This window comes from Entelurus aequoreus, linkage group LG05 (assembly GCF_033978785.1).
Source record: "Entelurus aequoreus isolate RoL-2023_Sb linkage group LG05, RoL_Eaeq_v1.1, whole genome shotgun sequence".
Taxonomy (NCBI): Eukaryota; Metazoa; Chordata; class Actinopteri; order Syngnathiformes; family Syngnathidae; genus Entelurus; species Entelurus aequoreus.
The window spans coordinates 71,908,394-71,935,118 of record NC_084735.1 but is presented as its reverse complement, the minus strand read 5'-3'; the positions used below and the strand labels follow the sequence as shown (position 1 = coordinate 71,935,118).

Here is a 26,725-nt window from a genome sequence, read left to right as displayed (position 1 = left end):
ACTTTGTGATAAATGTAAATCTGCTGAAGGATCATTGTCTCATTCGTTTTGGGAACGTCCAATTATTCAATCATTTTGGGCCAGCATTTTCTTTTTTTACTCGGGGGTATATCAGAGAAAACTTGTCCCTGACAGGGATATAATCTTGTTTGGGTGGTCTTCAGAAACACAAAAACTTCCAAAATATATTACAGCTGTGTTGCTGCTCGGGACGGTCTTGGCCAAAAGACCCATTCTCAAAGACTGGAAAAGCCCATCTGCACCCAACTTCAGGAACTGGCTAAATGAACTTGTGAATGTAATGACTCTTGAAAGAATACGATTTATAAACTCTCCCAAGTATGAATAAATGGGAACAAACCTGGAAACCTTTACTGACATATATTGAATCATAATTTAGACATTTAAGAAAAAAACAAACAAAAAAACGGCCATCTTTTTTGTAGCTGTATTCCTTTATTATTTTCTGTATTGATCCTACACTATTGTTTTTTTTTGTTACTTCTAATATGGCCTTCCCACGGTTTACTTGCTTATTTATTTTTTGTGACTTTTTATTTTGTATTGTTTTACATCTGATCAAGTTCTGTGACTTTCCTTTTCTTTTTTAAGTGTGAACGGTGGAGAGGTCCTCGAGAGGTGATCTTAGGATCACTTCCTGAGGATCCTTGATGCCGAGGAATGTTCATCCATCTTGCTATGGTCTGGATAGCCTGCTGATCCTGAGCCAGAGCGGGATGGATGGATAAATATATACAATATCTGGGTATCTTTTCTAATAATGTTTATACTGTAAACCTTGAATTGTTGAAGTTTAAGTGCACCTCTCTCCTCAAGTGTGCATGTGAGTGGGTATGAGTGGATGTGTGATTGTATGAAGGTTTTGACTGTTAAATGTGATTTTAACTGTAAAATTCAATAAAAATAGTTGCAAAAAAAAAAAGAACCTTGGAATCTTGTTCACGAGTGAGGGAAGAGTGGATTGTGAGATCGACAGGCGGACCGGTGTGGCGTCTTTCAGTAATGCGGAACCTGTGTCGATCCGTTGTGGTAAAGAAGGAGCTGAGCCGGAAGGCAAGGCTCTCAATTTACCGGTCGATCTACGTTCCCATCCTCACCTATGGTCATGAGCTTTGGGTTATGACAGAAAGGACAAGACCACGGGTACAGGTGGATGAAATGAGTCTCTTCCGCCGGGTGGCGGGGCTCTCCCTTAGATAGGGTGAGAAGCTCTGTCATCCGGGAAGAGCTCAATGTAAAGCCGCTGCTCCTCCACATCGAGAGGAGCCAGATGAGGTAGTTCGGGCATCTGGTCAGGATGCCACCCAAACTTCTCCCTAGGGAGGTGTTTAGGGCACGTCCGACCGGTAGTAGGCCACCGGGAAGACCCAGGACACGTTGGGAAGACTATGTCTCCCGGCTGGCCTGGGAATGCTTTGAGGTCCCTCGAGAGGAGCTGGACGAAGTGGCTGGGGAGAGGGAAGTCTGGGCTTCCCTACTTAGGCTACTGCTGCCGCGACCCGATCTCAAATAAGCAGAAGAAAATGGATGGATGGAAGGGTTGTAAACATGAGAATACAGTAAACATATACAAAAGAAGTGGTGCATCAAATGATACATTTTTAAAATCAGATTAATCACAGGATTAATAATGATTAATCACTTTCATAATTTAGATTAATTTATAAAAAAGAGCACAATACTTGGATGCAAATGTAATTTTATTGTCAAGAATGACACACAGGCACACTTTTGAATGCTTCACTCGAATGCACATCATTTATTTGCACACAACATGATAACAAGTTTTATCTAAAGTCCCGTCTTGGTGTATTTTGAAGTGAAATTTGCCAGCGGGCACATCGTTAAACTGCCGTTTGCATTGACCTAAAACTGATATAGAAAATGGTGCAGTGTGTCATGTGACCATCCGCTGCTAAGGTATAGGAGCATGTATGGTCAGAATAAATTGCGTAAATATATGATTAATGCAATTTTCTGCCTGATATTATGTTAGAGTATGAGTGGCTAGGATACTTTATTCATCCCAGAATAAGGAAATGATGTGGTTGTAGTGCGAATACAGAAAAGTTTACTAAAAATAAGGTAAAAAAACATGCAAACAAGAGGGAAACATCAAAGAAAACTAAGGACTTAAAATACATTAAAAGAGCACAAAGCTGTTGCAACCAGCTGCCACTTCTACGTACAGCTTCTAAAGAAAACAAAAAATGAAAAAATGAGCAAGATGTAATACATATTACACATATACGATTGCACCATGCATAGACAACCAACAACGCATAACAAAAACACAATTTCAACCCCCACAGCAATGGCCTCTGCAGTGCTCCACACCATCGTCTACAGACCCAACAAAGCAACCAAGAGAACCGACTCTGTCCTAGGCTGCACACTAGCTCTCGGCCAATTTCCAGTCTGCGCGGATGAGTGCAAAGTCGTCCGGAGAGAGGCAGATCCAAAAGATCACAAAAAGCACTGCAAAAATCACAAGAGTGCCACTCCTTGTTGAGCAGTCCTGAAAGGACTCTAATCAAAAGGCAAAAAAATACATGAAAACATGAGGGACACATCAAGAATAACAAAAGGAGGATACACAAGAGCACAGAGCTCCTGCAACCAGCAGCCACTACAGCAGCACCATCTTGGGAACCCCCCGCCAAAAAATGAGAACATTGCCCATAGATTAAAAAAATAAAATAGTTTGACCCTGGAACGGATCATTTTTACCTTTATTTTCTATGAGAAGAATTACTTTGAAAATGATTCCACTGCAAATGTTATATTCACTCATTCATCATCATTATCACACCAACAGATGGATTTCTCTCTCATGGTACCAAAACATACAGAAATCCACTAATGTTAGGAATGAAGGGAATAAAAGCTCGCATCAACAACCTTTGTGACGCAAACGCTGACTGAAATGAAATGTTTTACACACACATTAGGTCAAATGGCTTAATAGCACGTAATCTAGTTGTATTCCCCTATAAAATACACAAATAGAATTGTTTTGATAAAGTTGTGCAGCTCGAATATTTTTATGGAAATGAAAAAACAAGGACTCAGATTTCCCTTGCCCGGACACGGCTCACAGGGGCTCCTCTTTGGAGCCAGGCCCGGAGGTAGGTCACGATAGCGAGCACCTGGTGGCCGGGCCGGTCCCCATGGGGCTCAGGCACAGCTCGAAGAGGCAATGTGCATCCCCCCTCCAATGGGCTCACCACTTATGGGAGCAGCCATAGGGGTCAGGTGCAGTGTGAGCTGGGCGACAGCCGAAGGAAGGGCACTTGGCGGTCCGATCCTCGGCTACATAAGCTAGCTCTTGGGACGTGGAACGTCACCTCGCTGGGGGGGGGGGGGGGGGGAAGACTACGTCGGATAGTCGAACCTTGGAGTCAGGAGGAGGAGTGTGGTTTTCGTACTGTTCGTGGAACTGTGGACCAGCTCTATACTCTCGGCAGGGTCCTTGAGGGTGCATGGGAGTTTGCCCAGTTTACATGTGCTTTGTGGACTTGGAGAAGGCATTCGACCGTGTGCCTCGAAGTCCTGTGGGGAGTGGTCCTGTGGGGAGTGCTCAAAGAGTATGGGGTATTGGACTGTCTGATTGTGGCGGTCCGTTCCCTGTATGATCAGTGTCAGAGCTTGGTGCGCATTGCCAGCAGTAAGTCGGACCCGTTTCCAGTGAGGGTTGTACTCCGCCAGGGCTGCCCTTCGTCACAGATTCTGTTCGTAACTTTTATGGACAGAATTTCTAAGCGCAGTCAAGGCGTTGAGGGGATCCTTTTTGGTGGCTGCAAAATTAGGTCTCTGTTTTTTGCAGATAATGTGGTCCTGATGGCTTTATCTGGCCAGGATCTTCAGCTCTCACTGGATTGGTTCGCAGCCGAGTGTGAAGCGACTGGGAGGAGAATCAGCACCTCTAAGTTCGAGTCCAAGGTTCTCACTTGGAAAAGGGTGGAGTGCCATCTCTGGGTTGGGAAAGAGATCTTTCCCCAAGTGGAGGAGTTCAAGTACCTCGGAGTCGTGTTTACAAGTGAGGGAAGAGTGGATCGTGAGATCGACAGACGGATCGGTGCAGCGTCATTAGTAATGCAGAAACTGTATTGATCCGTTGTGGTGAAGAAGGAGCTGAGCCGGAAGGCAAAAATCTCAATTTACCGGTCGATTTACGTTTCCATCCTCATCCATGGTCATGAGTTTTGGGTTATGACCGAAAGGACAAGATAACGGGTACAAGCGTATGAAATGAGTTTCCTCAATTAGGTGGCGGGGCTCTCCCTTAGAGATAGGGGGAGAAGATCTGTCTTCCGGGAGGAGCTCAAAGTAAAGCCACTGCTCCTCCACACCGAGAGGAGCCACACAAGGTGGTTCGGGCATCTGGTCAGGATGCCACCCGGATGCCTCCCTGGCGAGGTGTTTAGAGCACGTCCGACCTGTAGGGGAAGACCCAGGACACGTTGGGAAGACTATGTCTCTCGGCTGGCCTGGGAACGCCTCGTGATCCCCCGGGAGGAGCTGGACGAATTGGCTGGGGAGAGAGAAGTCTGGGCTTCTCTACTTAGGCTGCTGCCCCTGCAAACCGACCTCGGATAAGCGGAATAAAATGAATGGATGGATAGTTGTGTAGCACCAATTGATAAGACTGCACATAAAGCTGCAGTTACCATTTGAGGCCAGCAGGGGACGAAAGCATGCACCACAAAGCTAAACTTTCCCTTAGAAAGCTGTTTAAAAAGAGAATGTTTTTTTCTACCCCCTTTGACAAATATTCTTTGAATTGAGTAAAATATTGGTTGGAATAAATAAAAATAGCCTATTCAAATCGTTATATTATATTAATGATTCATAGTTTTTCTGAATACATTCAAATGTTTTCCTCAAAATATATCATCTCCAAAATAAGTAAATTTAGTCCTTTGATTCGGAATTTCCTTTATTCCAAGCCAATTTCAAACAGAATAAATGAAATTATTAAATAAATGAACCTATTTAATGTGGTGCAAGGTGTTTTGCGTGTCTGCCCTCATCAGTCTTCGTCCTCCTCGTCGCTGTCCTCGCCGTCACTGTCCTCTAACAGTCGGGACTGGCGAGCTAGCCTCTGCGCCACGGCCGTTACCATGGCAGCGCCTTTCCCGCTACCGTCCTCCGAGAGAAGGTAGGTGATGTCACACTTGGGGGCCAGGAGGCTCACTGTGGCCTGGAGCTCTTTACTGAAACTAGAAGAAGCTACACTAAAATACTAAAATAAATAGTTCTTATTTAGATCATTCACATTTTTTATTAGACAAGATATCCCTCCAAATATTTGGCATAATTCACACAATGTATTTAAAAATAATGTGTCTTACTTGGGGTGTTTTCTGTACACGGTCCCATCAATCCCCACAGTTGTTTTGAGGTGGTCGAGGCCACGGTTGACCCGAATACGGTTGGCGAGGGTCGCCAGGGCTGCGGCACAGAGGCAGGCCGAGCGCGAGGAGATGGTGTCGCAGACCAGACGCACCACGCGGACGTCAATCGGGTCCCATGTCAGACCCAACTTGGTCAGAATTCTGCTTCCGTTTTCCAGGCCGACGTCCTCCCTGAAGTGGAGAGCAAACAGGAAGTTATAAACACAACACATACACGTCCGGTCATAAGTTTACATTTTTTTTAATGATTTTGCCTTTACAGCATACACATTGTTACACAACCACAAATGATTTGAAATACATAAACCAATTAACTAATCAGCATGAAAATTAAGTGTTGTTTCATCTTAAATTAAAAAGTTAGACACAAAAATGTCATTTACCATTTCCAAATTACAATTGCAACTACATTATGTACCATATATAATGTCTTTTTCATTTTTAGTGATTCAGTTGACAAAATTGTAAACATTTTGTTCTTTAATCTCAATTTAATAAAGTCCATGGGCTTCATTTACTGTCAATTATTTTTATACAAGTGTTAAACGTTTGGGAACACTCAATGCTAATATTAATGCTTTTATTCCCAAATGGTAAATTACATTATTTTGTAACAGCTTTTTAAGAAGTCATATTATATTTTTTCCTACAGTTAAAACACTTCTTTGTGGTCTACATAACATGGAACGATGGCTCTTTGTTCAAAACGTTGCATAGATTATGTTTTACAGACCATCTTCAAGCCACTTTCTAACCTTTTTTTCAGGATGTGCCATTTTGTGGGCGGTCTTATTTACGTGCCTCCACTTTGAAAGTGTGTTCTACCCGTCAGCCATGTTTTAGCGCTTCCATATCGAGTCTACTGATAGATATAAATTAGTACTATACGCTAATGTGTATTAGCAACAGCGGATGATGCATGTGCATGTACTGCCCCACATCAAGAGGATAGAAAAAAAGAAAGAGCTAATTGACAACAGCGTCAGACTAAAATGGCGGACTCACGCAAAGCACTTTGGGTAAATTTATATTATATATGGATAACCCGCTGACGTCATCGGTGTGAAAAACATCACAGGACAGAGAAAATTCCAAACGGCTCGTTTAGAGGAAGTATGAAAGGAAGACAATATTGTTTATAAATACCTCCGCAACGCCTCCATGGTTTGATTTTAAAGTTTTGGGACTTTCTTTTAGTTACGCGGCCCGGTGCTGGTACAGGGGTTAGTGCATGTGCCTCACAATACGAAGGTCCTGAGTAGTCCTGAGTTCAATCCCGGGCTCGGGATCTTTCTGTGTGGAGTTTGCATGTTCTCCCCGTGACTGCGTGGGTTCCCTCCGGGTACTCCGGCTTCCTCCCACCTCTAAAGACATGCACCTGGGGATAGGTTGATTGGCAACACTAAATTGGCCCTAGTGTGTGGATGTGAGTGTGAATGTTGTTTGTCTATCTGTGTTGGCCCTGCGATGAGATGGCGACTTGTCCAGGGTGTACCCCGCCTTCCGCCCATGTGCAGCTGAGATAGGCTCCAGCGCCCCCCGCGACCCCAAAAAGGGACCAGCGGTAGAAAATGGATGGATGGATGGATGGGACTTTTGCAGATTGCAAATACATAAAAAGAGGAATGCATAATAGGTCCCCTTTAAATAAAAGTTGCAAGTCTACACTTGAATTGCATTATGATTTATTTCTAGATCCATTAACAAAAGCATAACAACATGTCATATTTAATAAGGATGTTCAGTATTAGTACCAGTAAACATGTTTGGACGCATTGAAAACAAGTTTCTTGGGTTTTGTACATTCACAGGGGAGTTGTGAAAGTCAATAACATAAAAAACTCGCTATTTTGAAAGGAAAGAAACATTTACAGTAGTTAGTGTAGTTTTCCAACCTGACCACTGGATGGCAGCTAAGGGCTTGATTTTGAAGGTCATAGATAGAGATGCTTTAATCTCTAAGTGTTTGTTTTCAAAGACTAAACTATTATTTGAAATGTCCTATAGTAAGGATAAATATGTGATCAGAGTGTAGTTTTCCCACCTGACCACTGGATGGCAGCTAAGGGCTTTATTTTGAAGGTCATAGATAAAGTGTTTGTTTTCAAAGACTAAATGATTATTTTAAATTTCCTATATTAAGGATAAATATGTGATCAAAATAGTGTGGATTAGCATCTAATTACAAATGTATTACTATTATCTTCTCACGGTACAATACTAAATAAAACTTGAATAGACTTTAGAGTAGTCAGTGTATGGCTAAAATAACCCAACACACACGATTAGTGTCTGAATGAAAATAAAAGCTATACAAGCTGCACACAGACTACTCCAAAGTACATCAAAGTATGTAATGTCTTTAGGAGATTTAATCAAATTACTTTTGCGAGGTACTGTGTAAAAAACAGAGGCGTGCCGTCACTAGAGGCAGGGGAGGCGGGGCCTCACCTGCCGTCATGGAAAGAAAAAAAATGTAAAAAAAAAATAATAAAAAATTACATTGTTATATGCATCCAGTGATTATACTAAAGTTATTTTCCATTTAACTTCACCAGTTTTAGATTATTTTTATTTTTATTTTCACATTTGCCGTTCAAATACTGAGAAGAGACGGTGCGGTGATCAGCAGCCAGTTGAGGCACGTCACTGATTTGTGCCTCAACATGGATTGTGCGCAATGACTTGGCTAACTGCTGAGCTGCTGTGCAGTGAGACTGTATTGCTATATGAATTATATCAGCTAACTAAACTATGGCATAGTTTAGTTAGCTGAGGTATATAATGTACAGTGTATTTTGTCAAAAACTGTATGTGTGTAACGTATTTCTTGTGCTGAGCATTCATAAATCTGCTGCAAAAGACATACTAGTTGAGGCTCGCAGTAATCCGGCCTCCTGGTGGTAGAGGGCGGTAGTGATCCCAGAGATCATTCCTCGGAGCTAAAAGGTTTGCTTTTGACTTCGGGACAGAAGACCCGTTCTTTTCAAACGGCGTGGTACACATGCAAAGGCTGTCCAGCAAGAAAGGTAAGACCTTAATAATGTTTTTTTAATTAAATGTGCTTTTTTGTGTGCTACAGTTGTGTAAAGAATGCTGGTATGAGCTTTTAAACATAACCCGTTAACTGCTGCCAATCACATGGTGAATAAGATACTATTTAGGGTTCATATGTTTGTAAATCTGACTGTGATGATGCAGTGCCTCACCAGACATTAACCCCACCGCACGCCACTGGTAAACCCCCCCCCCCCCCCCCCCCCCAAAAAAAAAGAACTACATGACCCTGCAGTCCTACTCACTCTTCAATGTCCGAGATGTATTTTGTCTCAAAGCCGCCCGGTGTCAACAGCGCTTCCGATGTCTGTCCCTTGAACAGCAAATGGTCCTTAGTCATCTTCACCAGCAGCAGACGCACAATCTCCCCCAAATACATGCCGCTGATCATCTTCTCAAAACTGCACAGCAACAGCAGACATATATTCGTATTCATCTCCACAAGGATAAAAATGTTGTTGAAAAAAGTATTGCTGTTAATTTTTTGTGTGAAATATGTGCATCCTGCATTGTGGGGATTTCCTATATTACATCATTTTTGAGTTCCCCGTTGGAACGTACGTGTGGATGCCGGGGTTGATGGACGTCTTGTCTACGATGACGTCAAACTCCGTCTGGATGTCTTTCAGCGAGCCGTTATCTCCGAAGCCTCCCCACTCGGTGTTGATGCACATGCGTCCATCCGAGCTCTCGATGCGCTTCACGTTCTTAGTCTCCTCCATGTAGCACGCGTTGGTACCCGTCCCTGTAGAAGACAAACATTTCATCAGAAGATGTCATAGACCTCTTGTAATACAGTCAAACCGGTCTTAATGGAAACAGCAAAGTAGCAACTACAGACAAGTAGCTAGCTACTATATGCAGGTTTGCAGGCATTCTAAATTTGTGGCCATCTTGATTTTTTGACCAGTGCATGTTTTGGGAAATAGAAAGAGCAATGATGATTCTTTTTTATTTTTTAAAAAGGAATGATGGCCTAATAATTAAACACATGAATACAATATTACATGAACTTGAGAGTGAACCAATTTAAGAGTGTTTTAAGATAAGAGCTATCTCTCGGCTAACTGTTATGGCTTTAAGTTACAAGCATCTCTGCCATTAGTTGGCGTAGCTAAGCAAATGTCACGGTGAACCCCTTAAGGTCTGCCCAAAGGTAATCTTTTACAGACGGTTTTCAAGCTGCTTTTTGAACGTCTCTTCAGGATGCGCCGTTTTCTGGGCGGTCACATTTACGTGCCTCCACTTTGACAGCGTGTTCTCCCCATCATCCATGTTGTGGTTTCTAGCGCTTCCGTAGCGAGACTACTGACAGATATAAGTTTAAACGTTATTTTTGCATTAGACATGGAAACAGCAAAGCATGCCTGTCCACGTACGTCTGCCCCACAAAAGGATAGCAACAAAAAAGGAGGAGATTACTGACTACAGTGCAGACTACAATGGTGGACTCTCGTAAAGCACTTTAGGTAAATTTATACCATATATGGATCATCCGTTGGCGTCACAGGTCAGAAAACGTCAAAGGACAGAGCAAATTCCAAACGGTTCATTTAGAGGAAGTATGGAGAAAAGGCAAGATTGTTTTATAAATGTCCCTCAATGCCTCCACGGTTTGATTTCTAATTTTCCGGACATTTGCAGATCCCAAATACACAGCAGCAGGTACCAATAGGTAATAAAAGTCGGTTTTGCATAATAGGACCCCTTCAACAGCTTCGCCAAATAACCAATTAAGCTTGTAAATTGAGGCTCTATTGTGACTGAAGCAGAGACTTCCGCCAGGCCCTCTCTCCCAATAGTAAAATATTCTTGAATACAAATCTTGAATAAAGACAGTCATGTGGATCATCCCCCAAATCTAATCACTTGTTTTTTTTTTTTTTACATTTTCTGAAAGTTTAATCAAAATCTGCCCATAGCTTTTTGAGTTGTGTGGCTAATATAATGGGATAGGCTTTAAGTCAGTCAGAGTTCAGGGACTACTAACTTTCAGGCCGAAAGACAAACCCTTGAAAATATAGCGGAGGTAACAACTCACAATTCGATTCAACACAATGCTCGATTCAAACCTATTCTCGCAATGTATTGTTTGGTATAAAAATTATAATAAACCAGAGTTGTCCAAAGTGTGGCCCACAGCTCGTTTTTTATTGGCACGCAACATATTCTAGAGAAAAAACGAACATGTCCCCGGATTAGGAACAAACAAAAAAACAAACAAAAAAATGAAACTGGTCCTAGTCTTCCAAAAAATAACACCTGCAAACCATGTATGTGTCTTACTGTATATGGTCTTTGATGATTTTTTAGTTTCCTGTCATGATGAACATGTCTACACAATTCTTATAAATGTTAGTTTTTGGGTGTGCTAAAGCCTCCCAAAATGTTTGTTAAGTATTAGTAAATAATACACATACAAATAAATGTAATATCTCAAGCAAGTTAGATTAGACAAGGCAAGTTTATTTTAGAGCACATAATGTACGCAAGACAATTCAAAGTGGATGTATAAATGTATAAAAATACGAGAAGGCAAAGAACATCAGAAATAAAAACTAAATCATCTTAAAAATAATCTTGAATTAACCTGATTTACTTTGTAACTTATAACATAAAGCTAATAAGTGGATGTTTCACTCTTCCTTTGTGCTCGCTTCTATAAGCAGTAGTATATTTAGCTCCAAAAGTATAAGGTTGTAAATCCTCATTTGTCCAAAAATAGTCATCTTTGTTGTCTGTTACCAAGTCTGCCATGATTAGAAAACACACTTGTGTTTGATTCCGGAAGTAGGAACACACATGTTATCAGAAGTCAGACGTGCACTGCTATGGAAACAGAAATCAATGCGCGGAATACATCAGTCCCGGAAATGATTAAAATGATCAAAATACGGTAAATATTGAACATATTACATATTTCTATGAACGTGTCTGTTACTACATTATATATAGACTTGCAGTGTGTATAGAAAACGTTGCTGGAGGGTTTTAAAGTTGTTTTAGAGGGCTTTAAAGGTTACAACGGGGACTCCCATTAGCCGCATCTTTGAAGCGTTTTTTATCATCTTTAAAATCGTAAAAAAAAGACCTGTGTTCTTGTCTCTCATAATGATTGTGAACGATAGTCAAAATTCAAAAAAAAAAGTGCAGTTCCCCTTTAAACAAAGGGAGAAGACATGAAATTGTGTTTCAAATAGAATTGAGGGATGTGTGACCATGTTCGTGTCAGTGAATGCGCTGCCGCTGTTAAGTGAGGACGTGCTTCGTCACAACTGAGCTATCAATCAAGCTATCAATATCATACATCATTGCGGTAAATTTCATAGTAGTTGCTGCTATTAGAGATAGAGAATATTGCTGCTATAGACACCACTTTTCTCTTTAGTGGCCGCTGACACAGGTTTGACTGTATATCTGGTGTAAATGCAAGCTCACCGATGATCATGCCAATCTCGCAGCTTTGGTCCTTGTAGCCGCAGCTCATCATGGTGCCCACAGTGTCGTTTACCATAGCTATGGAACCGATATCCTCATCATCCTGCAGACGTGCAGAGCAAAAGCCAGGCGCTAAGTTGGGCTGTGAGTTCTCTTTATCGTTGGGTTATTACCCAAAGGCTACTTGCCCAAGTAATTGCTTGGTTTCTAATATAAACATCGACACTAGACTCATTACACAACTAAAAGTTCCAATCTTTTCTTGACTGAATGAACTCACCTTTCTTCTGTGTATGGCTTCTTTCAGTAGCCCCACCACATCTTCTCCAACCACTCCAGGGCACTGGAAGCCTTTGGTCCAACGAATCAAGATGCACTGTAAAAGATAAAACAGACAGAATTATAAAAAAGTGCATATTATAGATTATGGCTTTTAATTATTATTTAACAATTATTTTATCATGTTTCTGTTTTTGTGTGCATGTGAAAGTATACTTTATTTTCTGTAATATTATTTCCAGAGATGTCCCGATTCCCAATCATGGGTTCTACCAGCTAATGAACTGCCGAGCCCAGACGACCATTAGCACAGCTGCGTCCCAGTGCTTACATGTTTTAAATTGTACTTGGATAAAATATTCCTTTATAAGAGATGCATGCTCATGAAGACACAATTACAGTTCCATATTCCTTGTTACACACAGGCAGGAGTTGCATGAATTCCAAAAAGGGGGTGCATGTCTTGCCAAAACACCAGCTCAAATTTGAGAGCAAGCGGCAACGAACACTTCGTGTAGCCACAGTTCGAAGCTGCTTTTAATATACTTAATCCTCACCTCCATAGTGAAAAATAAACTTAATGTATGTCGCACGCACGCACGCACGCACGCACGCACGCACGCACGCACGCACGCACGCACGCACGCACGCACGCACGCACGCACGCACGCACGCACGCACGCACGCACGCACGCACGCACGCACGCACGCACGCACGCACGCACGCACGCACGCACGCACGCACGCACGCACGCACGCACGCACGCACGCACGCACGCACGCACGCACGCACGCACGCACGCACGCACGCACGCACGCACGCACGCACACACACACACACACACACACACACACACACACACACACACACACACACACACACACACACACACACACACACACGCACACGCACACGCACACGCACACGCACACGCACACGCACACGCACACGCACACGCACACGCACACACACACACGTTATCATTCGGAATGGGGACCAAGTTTTTGATCATCACTTGTGGGGACCACCCTTTCTACAGGTTGTGGAGGCATACAATTTTTTTAGGTAAAATGGCCACTGCCCAGTTAGCTCATACACATCTTTAAATCTCTGGATTGTTGAAGTAATGTGCTGATCATTCTTACTGGGGACCCTGGGGAAAAAGACTTGATATGGTTCATGGGGACCAAATTTAAATAATTTTGCATAATTCACACAAATTTGTATGTGACTACTGAGGACCATTTAAAAAAAATTAAAAGTTCAAATTAAATATGACATGATCCTCAGAATACAGCACTACAGCTGTCCTCTTATAGGAAGTTTCACCACTTAAATGTTAAAGCAAATCCTGCATCTTCAGTGACATTACTGAAAACTGCTATTTAGCAGTAATTAAGTTGTCTGCAACTCCAACTACCATATATAGAAGGATATAGAATGGATCTGACTATCATTTAAAAAGGTTTCTCTTTAGGGGACCTGTTTTTTTGTCCCCATACCGTCAGAGGTCCTCTAAAGGTGTGTAAACAGAGCGATGTCCCCATTAAGTAAGTAAGCATTGCCAGAACACACACACGCACACACACGCACACAGAGCAGGATGAGACAAGAAGCCAACCACTAAAACTTCAATGTAAAGCAGGGGTGATCGATCCAGTTGTCGACTGTCGATAACTAGGTACCTAATGTTGCGTTGACCAGCATTCCTCCAATGGGGAATTCAAATTGCTAGTCTCTCCCAGATTCTTTTTATGGCAATAAGCTGATGTTTATATTCAATCACCAGGCAGTAGTTGGTATTTTGTGGTTTATTCTCCAAGCTTAGAGGACAAACGTGAGACCAATCTAGTACACCAGCGTTCCCTCGTCCGGTCTAGCTCGGTCTCTCCTCCACCTCCTGTCCCCCCAAGCTCAGCACTGCCCTGTCCTCTTTATCTTAGGAATGTTATGGCAGTCTCAACAGCGCTCTGCCTCTCTAATCAAGGACACTCGAATGCAAGCACTTTGTACCACACGAGACATTAGCTGATGAAAATATGACTATAGGAGTTTAGAAAGAAGTAACACTTAAATATGGATATGATTCTGATCTGCTTCCATCACTAACTAAAGAGTAATTACGGGAAGGTAAATATTTTAGCTTTTTCTTATGATTACAAAATAATTTTTTTGTCGTGTTGGTTATTATTGGCAAAGTCGGAGTACGTCTCTGGATACAGGAAGGCTTTGAGGGCAAAACCCAAAGGATTTAAAAGGGGGCCAGTAGTAGTTTTTGCTTTTATTTAGTTATTGTGCACTATTTTTTTTTTGTTAAAAAATTGTATGTAGCATTCAATACCACAAATTTAATAAATCTGATTAACAACAATACTACAAAATCCTAACTTCAACAAAAAAGCTTTATAAAAATGTGTTATGTTTTCAGTTTTAGAATAGAAGAAAATCGTCAAAAATGTTGATACATCCCTTGTTATTTCTTTTAATTATTAATTCATTAGGAGAGGTATTTTGAAAAGTGCTAAAGAAGTCTAAAATGTTACAATATATATTATTGGTAATGTATTATAATGTTGTCTGTATTTCAACCAAAAAGCTTGATTTATTTTTTGTAATTGTTTTTATGACTACTTTTCTATAATTTTTTGTGATTTTAATTTGTAAATGTATAATCTATTTTATTTAATTTTATTGCATAATTGTTTTACTATTTATTTCAGTTTTCTCTTTTTCAGGAAATACATCTTCAGTGTGAGACCTTGTCGATATTCTTCTGATCGCAGGGGAAGGAGAAGGTGAAGCCGAGAGGGAGATGTCTCCCCTTCAGATTCTTCGAGGCCAGAAATTCACCTAGACAGGCGGCAATGTGGTCAAACAACTGGGAACAAAAAGAGCGAGACCGACATTTAATGCTAGCCACAATAATACTCCTCTTATGTTAAACACTGTCAGTGATTCACCTGTTTACCGCTTCCCAGCATCATCTCCTTAGGGATGGCGCAGATCTGACTGTCCATCTTTAGCATCTTCTGCTCCTCCTCCACCACTCGTACATGGAGCACCCGGAAGTTTGTCCCGCCGAGATCTAAAGCCAAGAAGTCGCCTTTTTCTGCAGGGAGCAACAATCCACTGTCTTTCATTTGGTATGGGTGCATTTACTTCTCCCATATGCACCTAATGGCAGCACCATTACTCAACAGATTCAAGAAGGGGAGCTATTTTCGTGTCATGCAAGGGTTTTTGTGGCCCTAAAGAAGATTTAGTTTGTGGCCCCATTTCGGTCTTTATTATTACTTGTGTGACACTCTAGAGCAGGGGTTTCCAAACTTTTTGAATTGGGGGCCATATTGGGCTAAAAAAAATTGGGCCAGCGGCCGAAAGCCAACTGCATTTAAGTAAGTAAGTAAAGCATGTAGTAGATTTGGCTTTGGGAGACTGTGTGTGTGTGTGTGTGTGTGTGTGTGTGTGTGTGTGTGTGTGTGTGTGTGTGTGTGTGTGTGTGTGTGTGTGTGTGTGTGTGTAAAAGACACAACCAACAATCAAGTACGTTTATAATTAGATAAGAAGAAATAATGTATTAATATTATTATGAAAATATTTGTCTTAACTGTACTATAAATAATCACATATAAACAATAAAGGGAAATACTATGTTGACAATGCAATATGTTCAATAGTCATGTGTTTATATTCCAGATAATGTTCAATGTTTAAATGAAGAGGTAAAAAACAAGCTACTAGTTCCAAGGGGAAAATAACTGTTTGAAATCTCCTACCACAGAGAAGCCAATTCAAAACTGCTGTGCCGCGTTGACATTGTTGAAAAAGTAAACAGAACACAAAAGATGGGCAAAAACTATTTAAAAAAATAAAATAAATAAATAAAATAAAAAATATGTCTTTGGACATTTTTACTTTGGACAAAAGGTTCAGCTACAATATAAACTTAAATAGTACGGTTGTTTTAGGAATAAAGTTGTAATGCTGTTATTTTTAATTATGGCTGGGCGATATGAACCAGCGTATGATGTGCGTCATTGAAGCCTCCGTAAACACGCATGGGGCAAGGGTGAGCTAAAGAGGATGCACTGTGCGTCGCCGGTCAGGTGCAGGGAAGAGCAAACGGTCGTAACAAAGGCACATCCAAAGATACCGGTATGGCGGTATTGTCTCAAATATATATCGCTTTCTAAAATAGTATTAACTATAATACCGGTATACCGCCCAGCCCGATTGTTTATGTCATTTTTATATTGCTCACAGTCACTGGGAGGCATATTTGCATTGATGCTATGATATGCTGTGATGCACAAGCTGCTTGCCAACGGCAACTTTTAGCATTCACACAAAAATTCTTACGAATTGCAAACATTTTTTTGTGAAAACGTTACCTGTTCCATCTGGCGTTGCTGTGACGAAAGTGGGCAACATCTGGACGGATGCCTTGTGGTGGTTGCGTTTGCCCAAGCCTCGCTTCAGTTCTCGTTCCAGCCGAGCCGAAACTTTCTGTAGGACCTCCAGAGACAAAGTGAACTGGTTCAGGTAAGTTTTCACCTGCAAAGAGATAAAAGGAGAACATTTTAAATACGTTTTTAAAACTTTTTTTGCACTCACGAAAATTTCAAATATTCCCACCAATACCAGAAACAAGGCATGTGTTTAGACTTTTTGCAGGTAGTTTAGTTTTTTTTTTAATAACATTTTTGAAGGTCAAAATCATTTAGTTAAATCAATTCCACCCATGTGCTGTTATGTTTGCGAGCATATTGCTCAATTCAATAGACAAAATCTACTAGATGGACACAAATAAAGGCTGCTGCGTTATCTTGAATTATAAAATAAATATAAAATATTGTAGATATGATAAGAACATTGAGAAAAGCAAATTACTTTTGTTTGTGTTTCATACATTCTGCTATAAAAACAAGCTTAATATGTGCAGGAAAACATGGATAGTTACGACCACCTAGAGACAAAAGCAACAATTCACACGTCTTTTCCTGTTTCCTCTAGAAGCCAGAAAGGCTTTTGCACATAAACTTGAACCAAACAAGGAGGGGAACTCACATAACAAAGGCTCTGTAACTAAAAATGCTAAAATAATAATTCAGCAAATCCTACACGTAAATAATTTATGTTGATAAATTTTCTTTGCTGCATTAATGCTGTTGTACGGTTTTATAAGAGCAGGAAGAGTAAACAAGTTAGATATTAGTCTAATTTGCAAGATAGGTTAATAAGGTATGAAAAACTACAGCTACAATGTGTTTTACTTGAATAATTATTATTCTAGAACTAAAGGTTGACACAAGCAAAGGTTTACGATAAGTGTGTGTTCACTGTTCTGATTGCAACAGTGACAGGATGGCACAGGACAAGTTTCATCACATCCTGCTACTGTTGGCGAGCTTCCTTTCTAGCTTTTAGGGTACAGTATATAATGGTCACCCAGTCTAAAACAATGATCATATTATCAATTATTTGCAGCTTATGCAAAGTATCTCTTTGCTTTGCTCTTTGATCTTCTATTATGTTTCCCATTTCTTCCTAAAGCTAATTGTGTCCTTGTATGAAACATTCCAGTAGTTTTCCAAAAGGCATGTCTTCTCATGCCCAACTTCTCTCTCAGTCCTTGCTATGAATACACCATATTTTACCCTCCCACATATTCTCGTCTGTACATGCTCACACCTTACTTGATTCCTCTACCATGACTCTTCATCTGGAGATTACATAATAATGGCATTAGTGAGTCCACTCCCCGTATTTAAGCTTTAAAAAATATGCTCTCAAGATATGATCAAGATAATTAAATGCATTTGTAACTACATATGCAAGTACCAAAGAAAATGCACTAAATTTGATTACTGGTTACTGTACTATGTCCTCCTTGGACCATGTAACTAAAAAAAAGTTAAAGTTAAAGTACCAATGATTGTCACACACACGAGGTGTGGTGAAATTTGTTCTCTGCATTTGACCCATCTCCTTGTTCACCCCCTGGGAGGTGAGGGTAGCAGTGAGCAGCAGCGGTGCCGCGCCCAGGAATCATTTTTGGTGATTTAACCCCCAATTCCAACCCTTGATGCTGAGTGCCAAGCAGGGAGGCAATGGGTCCCATTTTTATAGTCTTTGGTATGACAACTATGAATCCCATTGTGCTGTGGCCAAACAAAGAACAAGTTCACATCCAAGTGTTTTAATATAACTGTTAAAACTATAGCTGACAGCACATACTGCGATAAATAGGTTAATATTGTAAATTATGTCTTATGAACTTGGCCCTTATGTTCACTGCAAAAAAAACCCCACAAATTTTCTGTCCAAATCTTATTGTGGTATAATTGTTTCATCAAAGACAAATATATATATATTTTTATTTATTTTTCCATGTAACGCCTTGCTATTTACATTATAACGAACCCTTGGGTCCCTCAAAGAATACTGTGCTTCCTGCTTAAGGCACATACAAATATTAGCAGGCTAAGCAAACTACCCTCAGCAAAGTAGTTTGCCTTTTAGATAAACACAATTTAAACCACAAGTTTACATAGTATGCTATGTGGGAGTCTTAAAGGCCTACTGAAACCCACTACTACCGACCACGCAGTCTGACAGTTTATACATCAATGATGAAATCTTAAAATTGCAACACATGCCAATACGGCCGGGTTAACTTATAAAGTGCAATTTTAAATTTCCCGGGAAATATCCGGCTGAAAACGTCTCGGTATGATGACGTTTGCGCGTGACGTCACGGATTGTAGCAGACATTTTGGAACAGCACGGTGGCCAGCTTAAAGGCCTACTGAAATGAATTTTTTTTATTTAAACGGGGATAGCAGATCTATTCTATGTGTCATACTTGATCATTTCGCGATATTGCCATATTTTTGCTGAAAGGATTTAGTATAGAACAACGACGATAAAGATTGCAACTTTTGGTATCTGATAAAAAAAAGGCTTGCACCTACCGGAAGTAGCGTGACGTAGTCAGTTGAACATATACGCAAAGTTCCCTATTGTTTACAATGATGGCCGCATGAAGTGAGAGAGATTCGGACCGAGAAAGCGACAATTTCCCCATTAATTTGAGCGAGGATGAAAGATTTGTGGATGAGTAAAGTGCAAGTGAAGGACTAGTGGGGAGTTGAAGCTATTCAGATAGGGAAGATGCTGTGAGAGCCGGGGGTGACCTGATATTCAGCTGGGAATGACTACAACAGTAAATAAACACAAGACATATATATACTCTATTAGCCACAACACAACCAGGCTTATATTTAATATGCCACAAATTAATCCTGCATAAAAACACCTGCGTGTTTGTTATGCTAGCTCCTAGCTCCTCTGCTAGCTCCTAGCTCCATAGAACACGCCAATACAATTCAAACACCTGATCAACACACACAATCACTCAGCCCAAAAGACCGTTTACCTAACCCAAGGTTCATAAAGCTTATATATTTTTAAAAAGTTACGTACGTGACGCGCACATACGGTCAAGTTATCGAATGTTTAGCAGCCAAGGCTGCATACTCACGGTACCTGATATTCAGCTGGGAATGACTACAACAGTAAATAAACACAAGACATATATATACTCTATTAGCCACAACACAACCAGGCTTATATTTAATATGCCACAAATTAATCCTGCATAATAACACCTGCGTGTTTGTTATGCTAGCTCCTAGCTCCTCTGCTAGCTCCTAGCTCCATAGAACACGCCAATACAATTCAAACACCCGATCAACACACACAATCACTCAGCCCAAAAGACCGTTCACCTAACCCAAGGTTCATAAAGCTTATATATTTTTAAAAAGTTACGTACGTGACGCGCACTTACGGTACGGTACGTGTTATGCTAGCTCCTAGCTCCTCTGCTAGCTCCTAGCTCCATAGAACACGCCAATACAATTCAAACACATGATCAACACACACAATCACTCAGCCCAAAAGACCGTTCACCTAACCCAAGGTTCATAAAGCTTATATATTTTAAAAAAGTTACGTACATACGCAAAAAAAAGCCAAAGCTGCATACTCACAGTAGCACGTCTGCGTCTTTGTCATCCAAATCAAAGTAATCCTGGTAAGAGTCTGTGTTGTCCCAGTTCTCTACAGGCGTCTGTGTATCCAAATCAAAAGTCCTCCTGGTTAGAGTCTCTGTTATCCGAGTTCTTCCATCTTGACTGCATCTTTCGGGAATGTAAACAAAGAAGCGCCGGCTGTGTACTGTTGTGGCTGACTACGTTCGAAAAATACGTCCATTTCGCACCGACAACTTTCTTCTTTGCTTGCTTGGCTTCCTTCTCCATAATGCAATGAACATGATTGAAACAGATTCACGAACACAGATGTCCAGAATACTGTGGAATTATGAAATGAAAACAGAGCGTTTTCGTATCGGCTTCAATGTGGAAGGCATACCCGTGTTCGTCGGGCTACGTCACGCGCATACGTCATCCTCAGAGGCGTTTCGAACCGGAAGTTTAGCGGCAAATTTAAAATGTCACTTTATAAGTTAACCCGGCCGTATTGGCATGTGTTATAATGTTAAGATTTCATCATTGATATATAAACTATCAGACTGCGTGGTCGGTAGTAGTGGGTTTCAGTAGGCCTTTAAGACGTCTGTTTTCATCGCAAAATTCCACAGTATTCTGGACATCTGTGTTGGTGAATCTTTTGCAATTTGTTTAATGAACAATGGAGACAGCAAAGAAGAAAGCTGTAGGTGGGATTAGTGTATTAGCGGCTGGCTACAGCAACACAACCAGGAGGACTTTGAGTTGGATAGCAGACGCGCTATCCGACGCTAGCCGCCGACCGCACCGATGATCGTGGTGAAGTCCTCCATCACGCCGTCGATCGCTGGAACGGAGGTGAGCACGGTTGGTGATGAGCAGATGAGGGCTGGCGTAGGTGGAGAGCTAATGTTTTTAGCATAGCTCTGTCGAGGTCCTGTAGCTAAGTTAGCTTCAATGGCGTCGTTAGCAACAGCATTGCTAGGCTTCGCCAGGCGGGACAGCATTAACCGTGTGGTTACAGGTCCAGGGTTTGGTTCGGTGTCTCCTGATAGTAGAAGTAACAGTAGTATTGTTGATCTTCGGTCTATCCTTCCAGTCAGGGGCATGTTTCTTCTGTTTCTATCTGCAGTTAAGCACGATGCTATCACGTTAGCTCCGTAGCTAAAGTGTTTTGCCGATGTATTGTCGTGGAGATAAAAGTCACTGTGAATGTCCATTTTGTGTTCTCGACTCTCATTTTCAAGAGGATATAGTATCCGAGGTGGTTTAAAATACAAATCCGTGATCCACAATAGAAAAAGGAGAACGTGTGGAATCCAATGAGCCCTTGTACCTAAGTTACGGTCAGAGCGAAAAAAGATACATCCTGGCGTCCTGCACTGCACTCTAATCATTCACTCTCACTTTCCTCATCCACAAATCTTTCATCCTCGCTCAAATTAATGGGGTAATCGTCGCTTTCTCGGTCCGAATCGCTCTCGCTGCTGGTGGGAATGATTGTAAACAATGTGCAGATGTGAGGCGCTCCACAACCTGTGACGTCACGCTACTTCCGGTACAGGCAAGGCTTTTTTTTATCAGCGACCAAAAGTTGCGAACTTTATCGCCGATGTTCTCTACTAAATCCTTTCAGCAAAAATATGGCAATATCGCGAAATGATCAAGTATGACACATAGAATGGACCTGCTATCCCCGTTTAAATAAGAACATTTCATTTCAGTAGGCCTTTAATGTCATAAAAACACCTCTCAAAATTGATTCAAACGACAGGCTTTAACGCAAAGCATTTTTGGACTCGTTGTACCTGCCGTTCCAGTCAGCTTAGACATCGGAATGTAAGTATGTTACACAGGTCTGAATTTTATGGTATTTACTTTTTACCTTAAAGGGGAAGTGCACTTTTCTTTTTGCCTATCTTCCACAGTCATTATCAAAGAAGAATGGATTTTTTTTTTAATGCATTTTCATTTTAAATAAACATATATAAAAGTCCGCTTACAGCTGAGTCAATTGTCAATAGATCCTCTATTCCGCCTATAAAATCAAATAAATAACTATCCAAAAAGCCCCAGCAATACTCCATTTACATTTCGTGACTTGAATATTAACCAAGTATTAGTGGTATTGTGTGGGCAGCACGGTGGGAGAGGGGTTAGTGCGTCTGCCTCACAATACGAAGGTCCTGGGTTCGATCTTGCGCTCGGGATCTTTCTGTGTGGAGTTTGCATGTTCTCCCCGTGACTGCGTGGGTTCCCTCCGGGTACTCCGGCTTCCTCCCACCTCCAAAGACATGCACCTGGGGATAGGTTGATTGGCAACACTAAATGGTCCCTAGTGTGTGAATGTGAGTGTGAATGTTGTCTGTCTATCTGTGTTGGCCCTGCGATGAGGTGGCGACTTGTCCAGGGTGTACCGCGCCTTCCGCCCGAATGCAGCTGAGATAGGCTCCAGCACCACGCGCGACTCCGAACGGGACACGCGGTAGAAGATGGATGGATGGATGGATGGATGGATGGATGGATGGATGGATGGATGGATGGATGGATGGATGGATGGATGGATGGATGGATGGATGGATGGATGGATGGATGGAGGTGGTATTGTTATTATAAGCGCTAACGCAGACAAACTATTTATAGAGGCGACGTGATCATTTCCGTGTGTCCCTATGTTTATATCATTGAGTGTCCGCTGCTTCCTCGCTCCTTTGAAGTTTATTGTAGATCATAAATCATGTCTCTCATCTGAAAAGTAGATGGCTGAGGAGATAATCTGACAAATTCGTACACTTTGACAGCCATTTAGGACCCGGAAATGGCCAGAACGACACGAAAAGACGCTTGGCCTGCTCGCCCACCCCGCAACCCATTTATTTGCGAGGAATGTGAGACATTTTTTACCTAAATGGGAATATATGAACATCCTAGCAGTCGGCATCCTAATGACAGCAGACCTTGCACAATAAGTGATGTTTTTATTATGTTTGTTGGCTCTCATGAAGTCTGCAGTGAGTAATAATCAGTGATGAATAAAAAAAACCCAAAAAACCCCTTGTGATGCATTTTTTAAATTAATGCGCCGCATATGCTTAAAATTATCAAAATACCTAAATATTACATGTTATTATAAACGTGCCCGTTACTACAGTACATATATAATTACATCATGTATATAAAACCTTTTTTTAGGGGCTTTATAGGCAGAATTGAGAGGCTCCCATAGGCTCCATTGTAAGCAGACGTTAGATCGCAATTATTTAATATTTAGAATGCATAACAATCGTCATTTCTCTCATAACGATTGTGAACGATAGGCAACATTCCAAATAAGTGCAGTTCCCCTTTAATGTATTTTATCACATTATCAATAAACAATTGACCTGAGGAAAACTTATTCACCTAAAAACACATTATTTACCAAAAAAATTATGAAGACTATTATTTATTAAAATAATATATTTATTTCAGAGAATTGTCTTGCTATTTACAATATTATAAACCCTTCAGGCCCTCAAGAAAAGAACACTGTACTTCCTGCTTAAGGCAGATACAAACATTAGCAGGCTAAGCTGAAGCAAACTGCCTTGCCTTTTAAATACCAAATATAAAACCATAATGTTCAGAGTATGTGAGATGAAAGTCTAAATGTCATAATAAGAATACCTCGCTTATGAGATTCATACAATTTACATAATGTTAAAGACTGACTCTACTACTGTAAAGAATAAGTACTTTAAACATTATTTGAACGGAGCATATTCACCTTATTGAGCGTGTCAGCAGGGATGCCGTCACTGTGCAGTGTGCAGATGTCTTCACTCCATTTTGCCTTTTTGTTGCTCATCTGAACATAGGACATACAAAACAATTAAAAGACACAGTAAGAGTCTGCAGAAAAAAAGTGTTTTGAGTGCCTGCCTAAACTCTAAATTCCCTATTTTCCACCTCCCAGAGCCAAAACTATACTGCAATTGTTTGACTACCTCAACACACCTTCAATCCTCACAATACTGTGATCAATGTGGCTCTAAGCAATGGTTAAATTCACTCAACAAATAAGCACTTTCTTTATACCAGAGATTCTTAAACTGTTGTACATGTACTACTAGTGGTACCCCAATAAGTCTGTAAATATGTACTGTATATGGAGTATCATTGTTGATGTTTGTGCAGTGTGTGTGATTTTACAGTGGCCAACAATATTACAAATACTTGTTAAATAAAAGCCTTGTTGCCTTGTTTACAATGAATACTTATGCCAACCACGCTACTGTATTTCAATGTTGGTCATTATGGTGGTACTTGGGAGAGCCAGGTGTTTTTTGAGGTGATTCTTGATGAAAAAAGTTTGAGAACCACTGCTCTCCATTTACTTTTTCATGCATCTTATATTGAATTGTGTGTAAATGGGTGGAGGGTTTACATTAATAAATGGCTCTTTAACACACCTTGATTATGCAATTGGAAACCAGTTTTCTAAATCTAGTCTAGGTGTGTAATAGTCATACCAAAGACTATAAAAATGGGACCCATTACCTCCCTGCTTGGCACTCAGCATCAAGGGTTGGAATTGGGGGTTAAATCACCAAAATGATTCCCGGGCGCGGCACCGCTGCTGCCCACTGCTCCACTCACCTCCCAGGGGGTGATCAAGGGGATGGGTCAAATGCAGAGGACAAATTTCACCACACCTAGTGTGTGTGTGACAATCATTGGTACTTTACTTTAGATGATAAAATTAATTGGAAATTAATCATATAAAAAACATACAACATAAGGTAGCGAGTAACACTTCAATAATGAATAAAGCTAAATATGTTGTGGACCAAAAATCACTTCTAACATACTTAGCCAATAAAGCCAATTCTGATTCTGATATTTTTTTTTACTGCTCGCTATTGTTACCATGTATTGAGTTACGGTGTGACAATATGGGGTAATAACTACAAAAGTACACTTCATTCACTAACCGTGTTACAAAAGCGGTCGGTTAGAATAATACACAACATTGGCTATCAAGAACATTCCAACCATTTATTTAGTGAATCAAAAATATTAAAATTTAATGATTTGGTGCATTTGCAGCTAGAATGATGTGCAAAGCAAACACTTACCTGCTCCCCAAGAATGTACAACTATTATTCGCAACAAAAAAATGATAAATATAACCTTAGAGAAAAATGTAATTTAAAACATTTGTACGCACGTACACCACTTAAGACCTTTAGCATATCAGCATGTGGAATTAAATTATGGAATAGATTAATCAAAAAAGACAAACAATGTACTGTTATGATTTACTTTAAGAAACTGTTTATACTCAAATAATAATCATCCTGACAAACATTTTGAACCTTATTGAAAAATTTGATCATCTGAACCAACACTTACTTAGCTATTTATTTATGAGAACGTTATGTAATTAATATGTATTTATTACTCACTTTTCTAATTCACTTAGTTAGATTAAGTAAAAACAAATATGTAAGAAATTACTATGAAACAAAAAGGGGTAGGATTAAATAAACTCTGCTTCTTCCTACTACTTTTCGAACATGTTGTAATGGAAACGTGATGAATCATTTTATAATTGTATGTGTTTTAAAAATAAACTAACACCATAACCACAAGGATCAGATTAAGTTTTTTTTTTGTTTTTTTTACATATTTTGAGCCAAATTATTTGAGAAATCAGACTAATCTAGTGCATGGAAACGCGCTGAGTGTTGTACATTTGCTATGTTCAGAATTTGGAAGGACATTAAACAAAACAATTTGATAAAAAGTAAAGTTTTTGCTGTCGAAATATAAAACAAATGATAATGTTCAAATAAATTTAATTAAGAAATACAATCCATCCATGGGGGGTGCCCATCAAACATTGCTTGAAGTACAATAGTAGGTGTGTTGGTTGGATTTTTTTGGGTGGAGTGTTTATTTACTGTTCACATTACAGTACGATGAATACACTTATTTTCTTTGCTTACTCTCTACCTGGATACACTTATAAAACAAGCTTACAAGAGAGTGAGACACACCACACTTAACAAATGAAGCTGTTAATTCAACTGAACCTTTCTTTAATCCCACGAAATATGGCAATAAAGACGAATAAATATACTTATTGTATATTCCAGGTGTTCAACGAGAGCTATTCATGAGAGAAAAGTTAAAGGAGGCACTCGAAAAGCAAACATTTAATAGTCCATCAGGTAAAACAGGTTTTTACAATGAATACAAATATATCCTTATGGTTTGCTTTAAAAAGTAGACTCCAGGCTATTGGAATAAATGTGTGTTATCATAGACGCTAAATAATGTGTCTGAAAACTATTTTGTAAATGAGTTAAAACAGCCGCTCTTGTACAATCTTCAGGTTCTAAATAAATAAAGTTAAAAGCAACAAAACAAAAAAGGAGAAGATGTTACTCACCTTTAGTATGTTCTCACAAACTCAACTCACCAACCAATTTCCT

The 26,725-nt window shown here is 40.3% G+C and overlaps 1 protein-coding gene across 1 annotated transcript; it reads right to left on the bottom strand.

Moving 5' to 3' along the window:
- Nucleotides 1–1,714: 1,714 nt before the first annotated feature.
- Nucleotides 1,715–26,725, bottom strand: LOC133651002 (hexokinase-2-like). The gene is made up of 11 exons (XM_062048849.1): nt 26,683–26,725; nt 24,013–24,093; nt 16,605–16,767; nt 15,174–15,322; nt 14,972–15,091; nt 12,214–12,309; nt 11,934–12,036; nt 9,057–9,240; nt 8,741–8,896; nt 5,376–5,609; nt 1,715–5,243 (listed from the first exon to the last, which is right to left on the bottom strand). Exons 2-11 carry the CDS (start codon nt 24,091–24,093, stop codon nt 5,054–5,056), a joined length of 1,476 nt encoding a protein of 491 aa, XP_061904833.1. The 5' UTR covers nt 26,683–26,725; the 3' UTR covers nt 1,715–5,053.

Coding starts and splice junctions, on each gene's coding strand:
- LOC133651002 (XM_062048849.1), bottom strand. CDS start 24,093: ATGAGCAACAAAAAGGCAAAATGGAGTGAAGACATCTGCACACTGCAC. Junction 15,323..16,604: donor AGCAACGCCAGATGGAACAG/GTAACGTTTTCA, acceptor TGCTCCCTGCAG/AAAAAGGCGACTTCTTGGCT. Junction 8,897..9,056: donor ATCAACCCCGGCATCCACAC/GTACGTTCCAAC, acceptor GTTGCTGTGCAG/TTTTGAGAAGATGATCAGCG.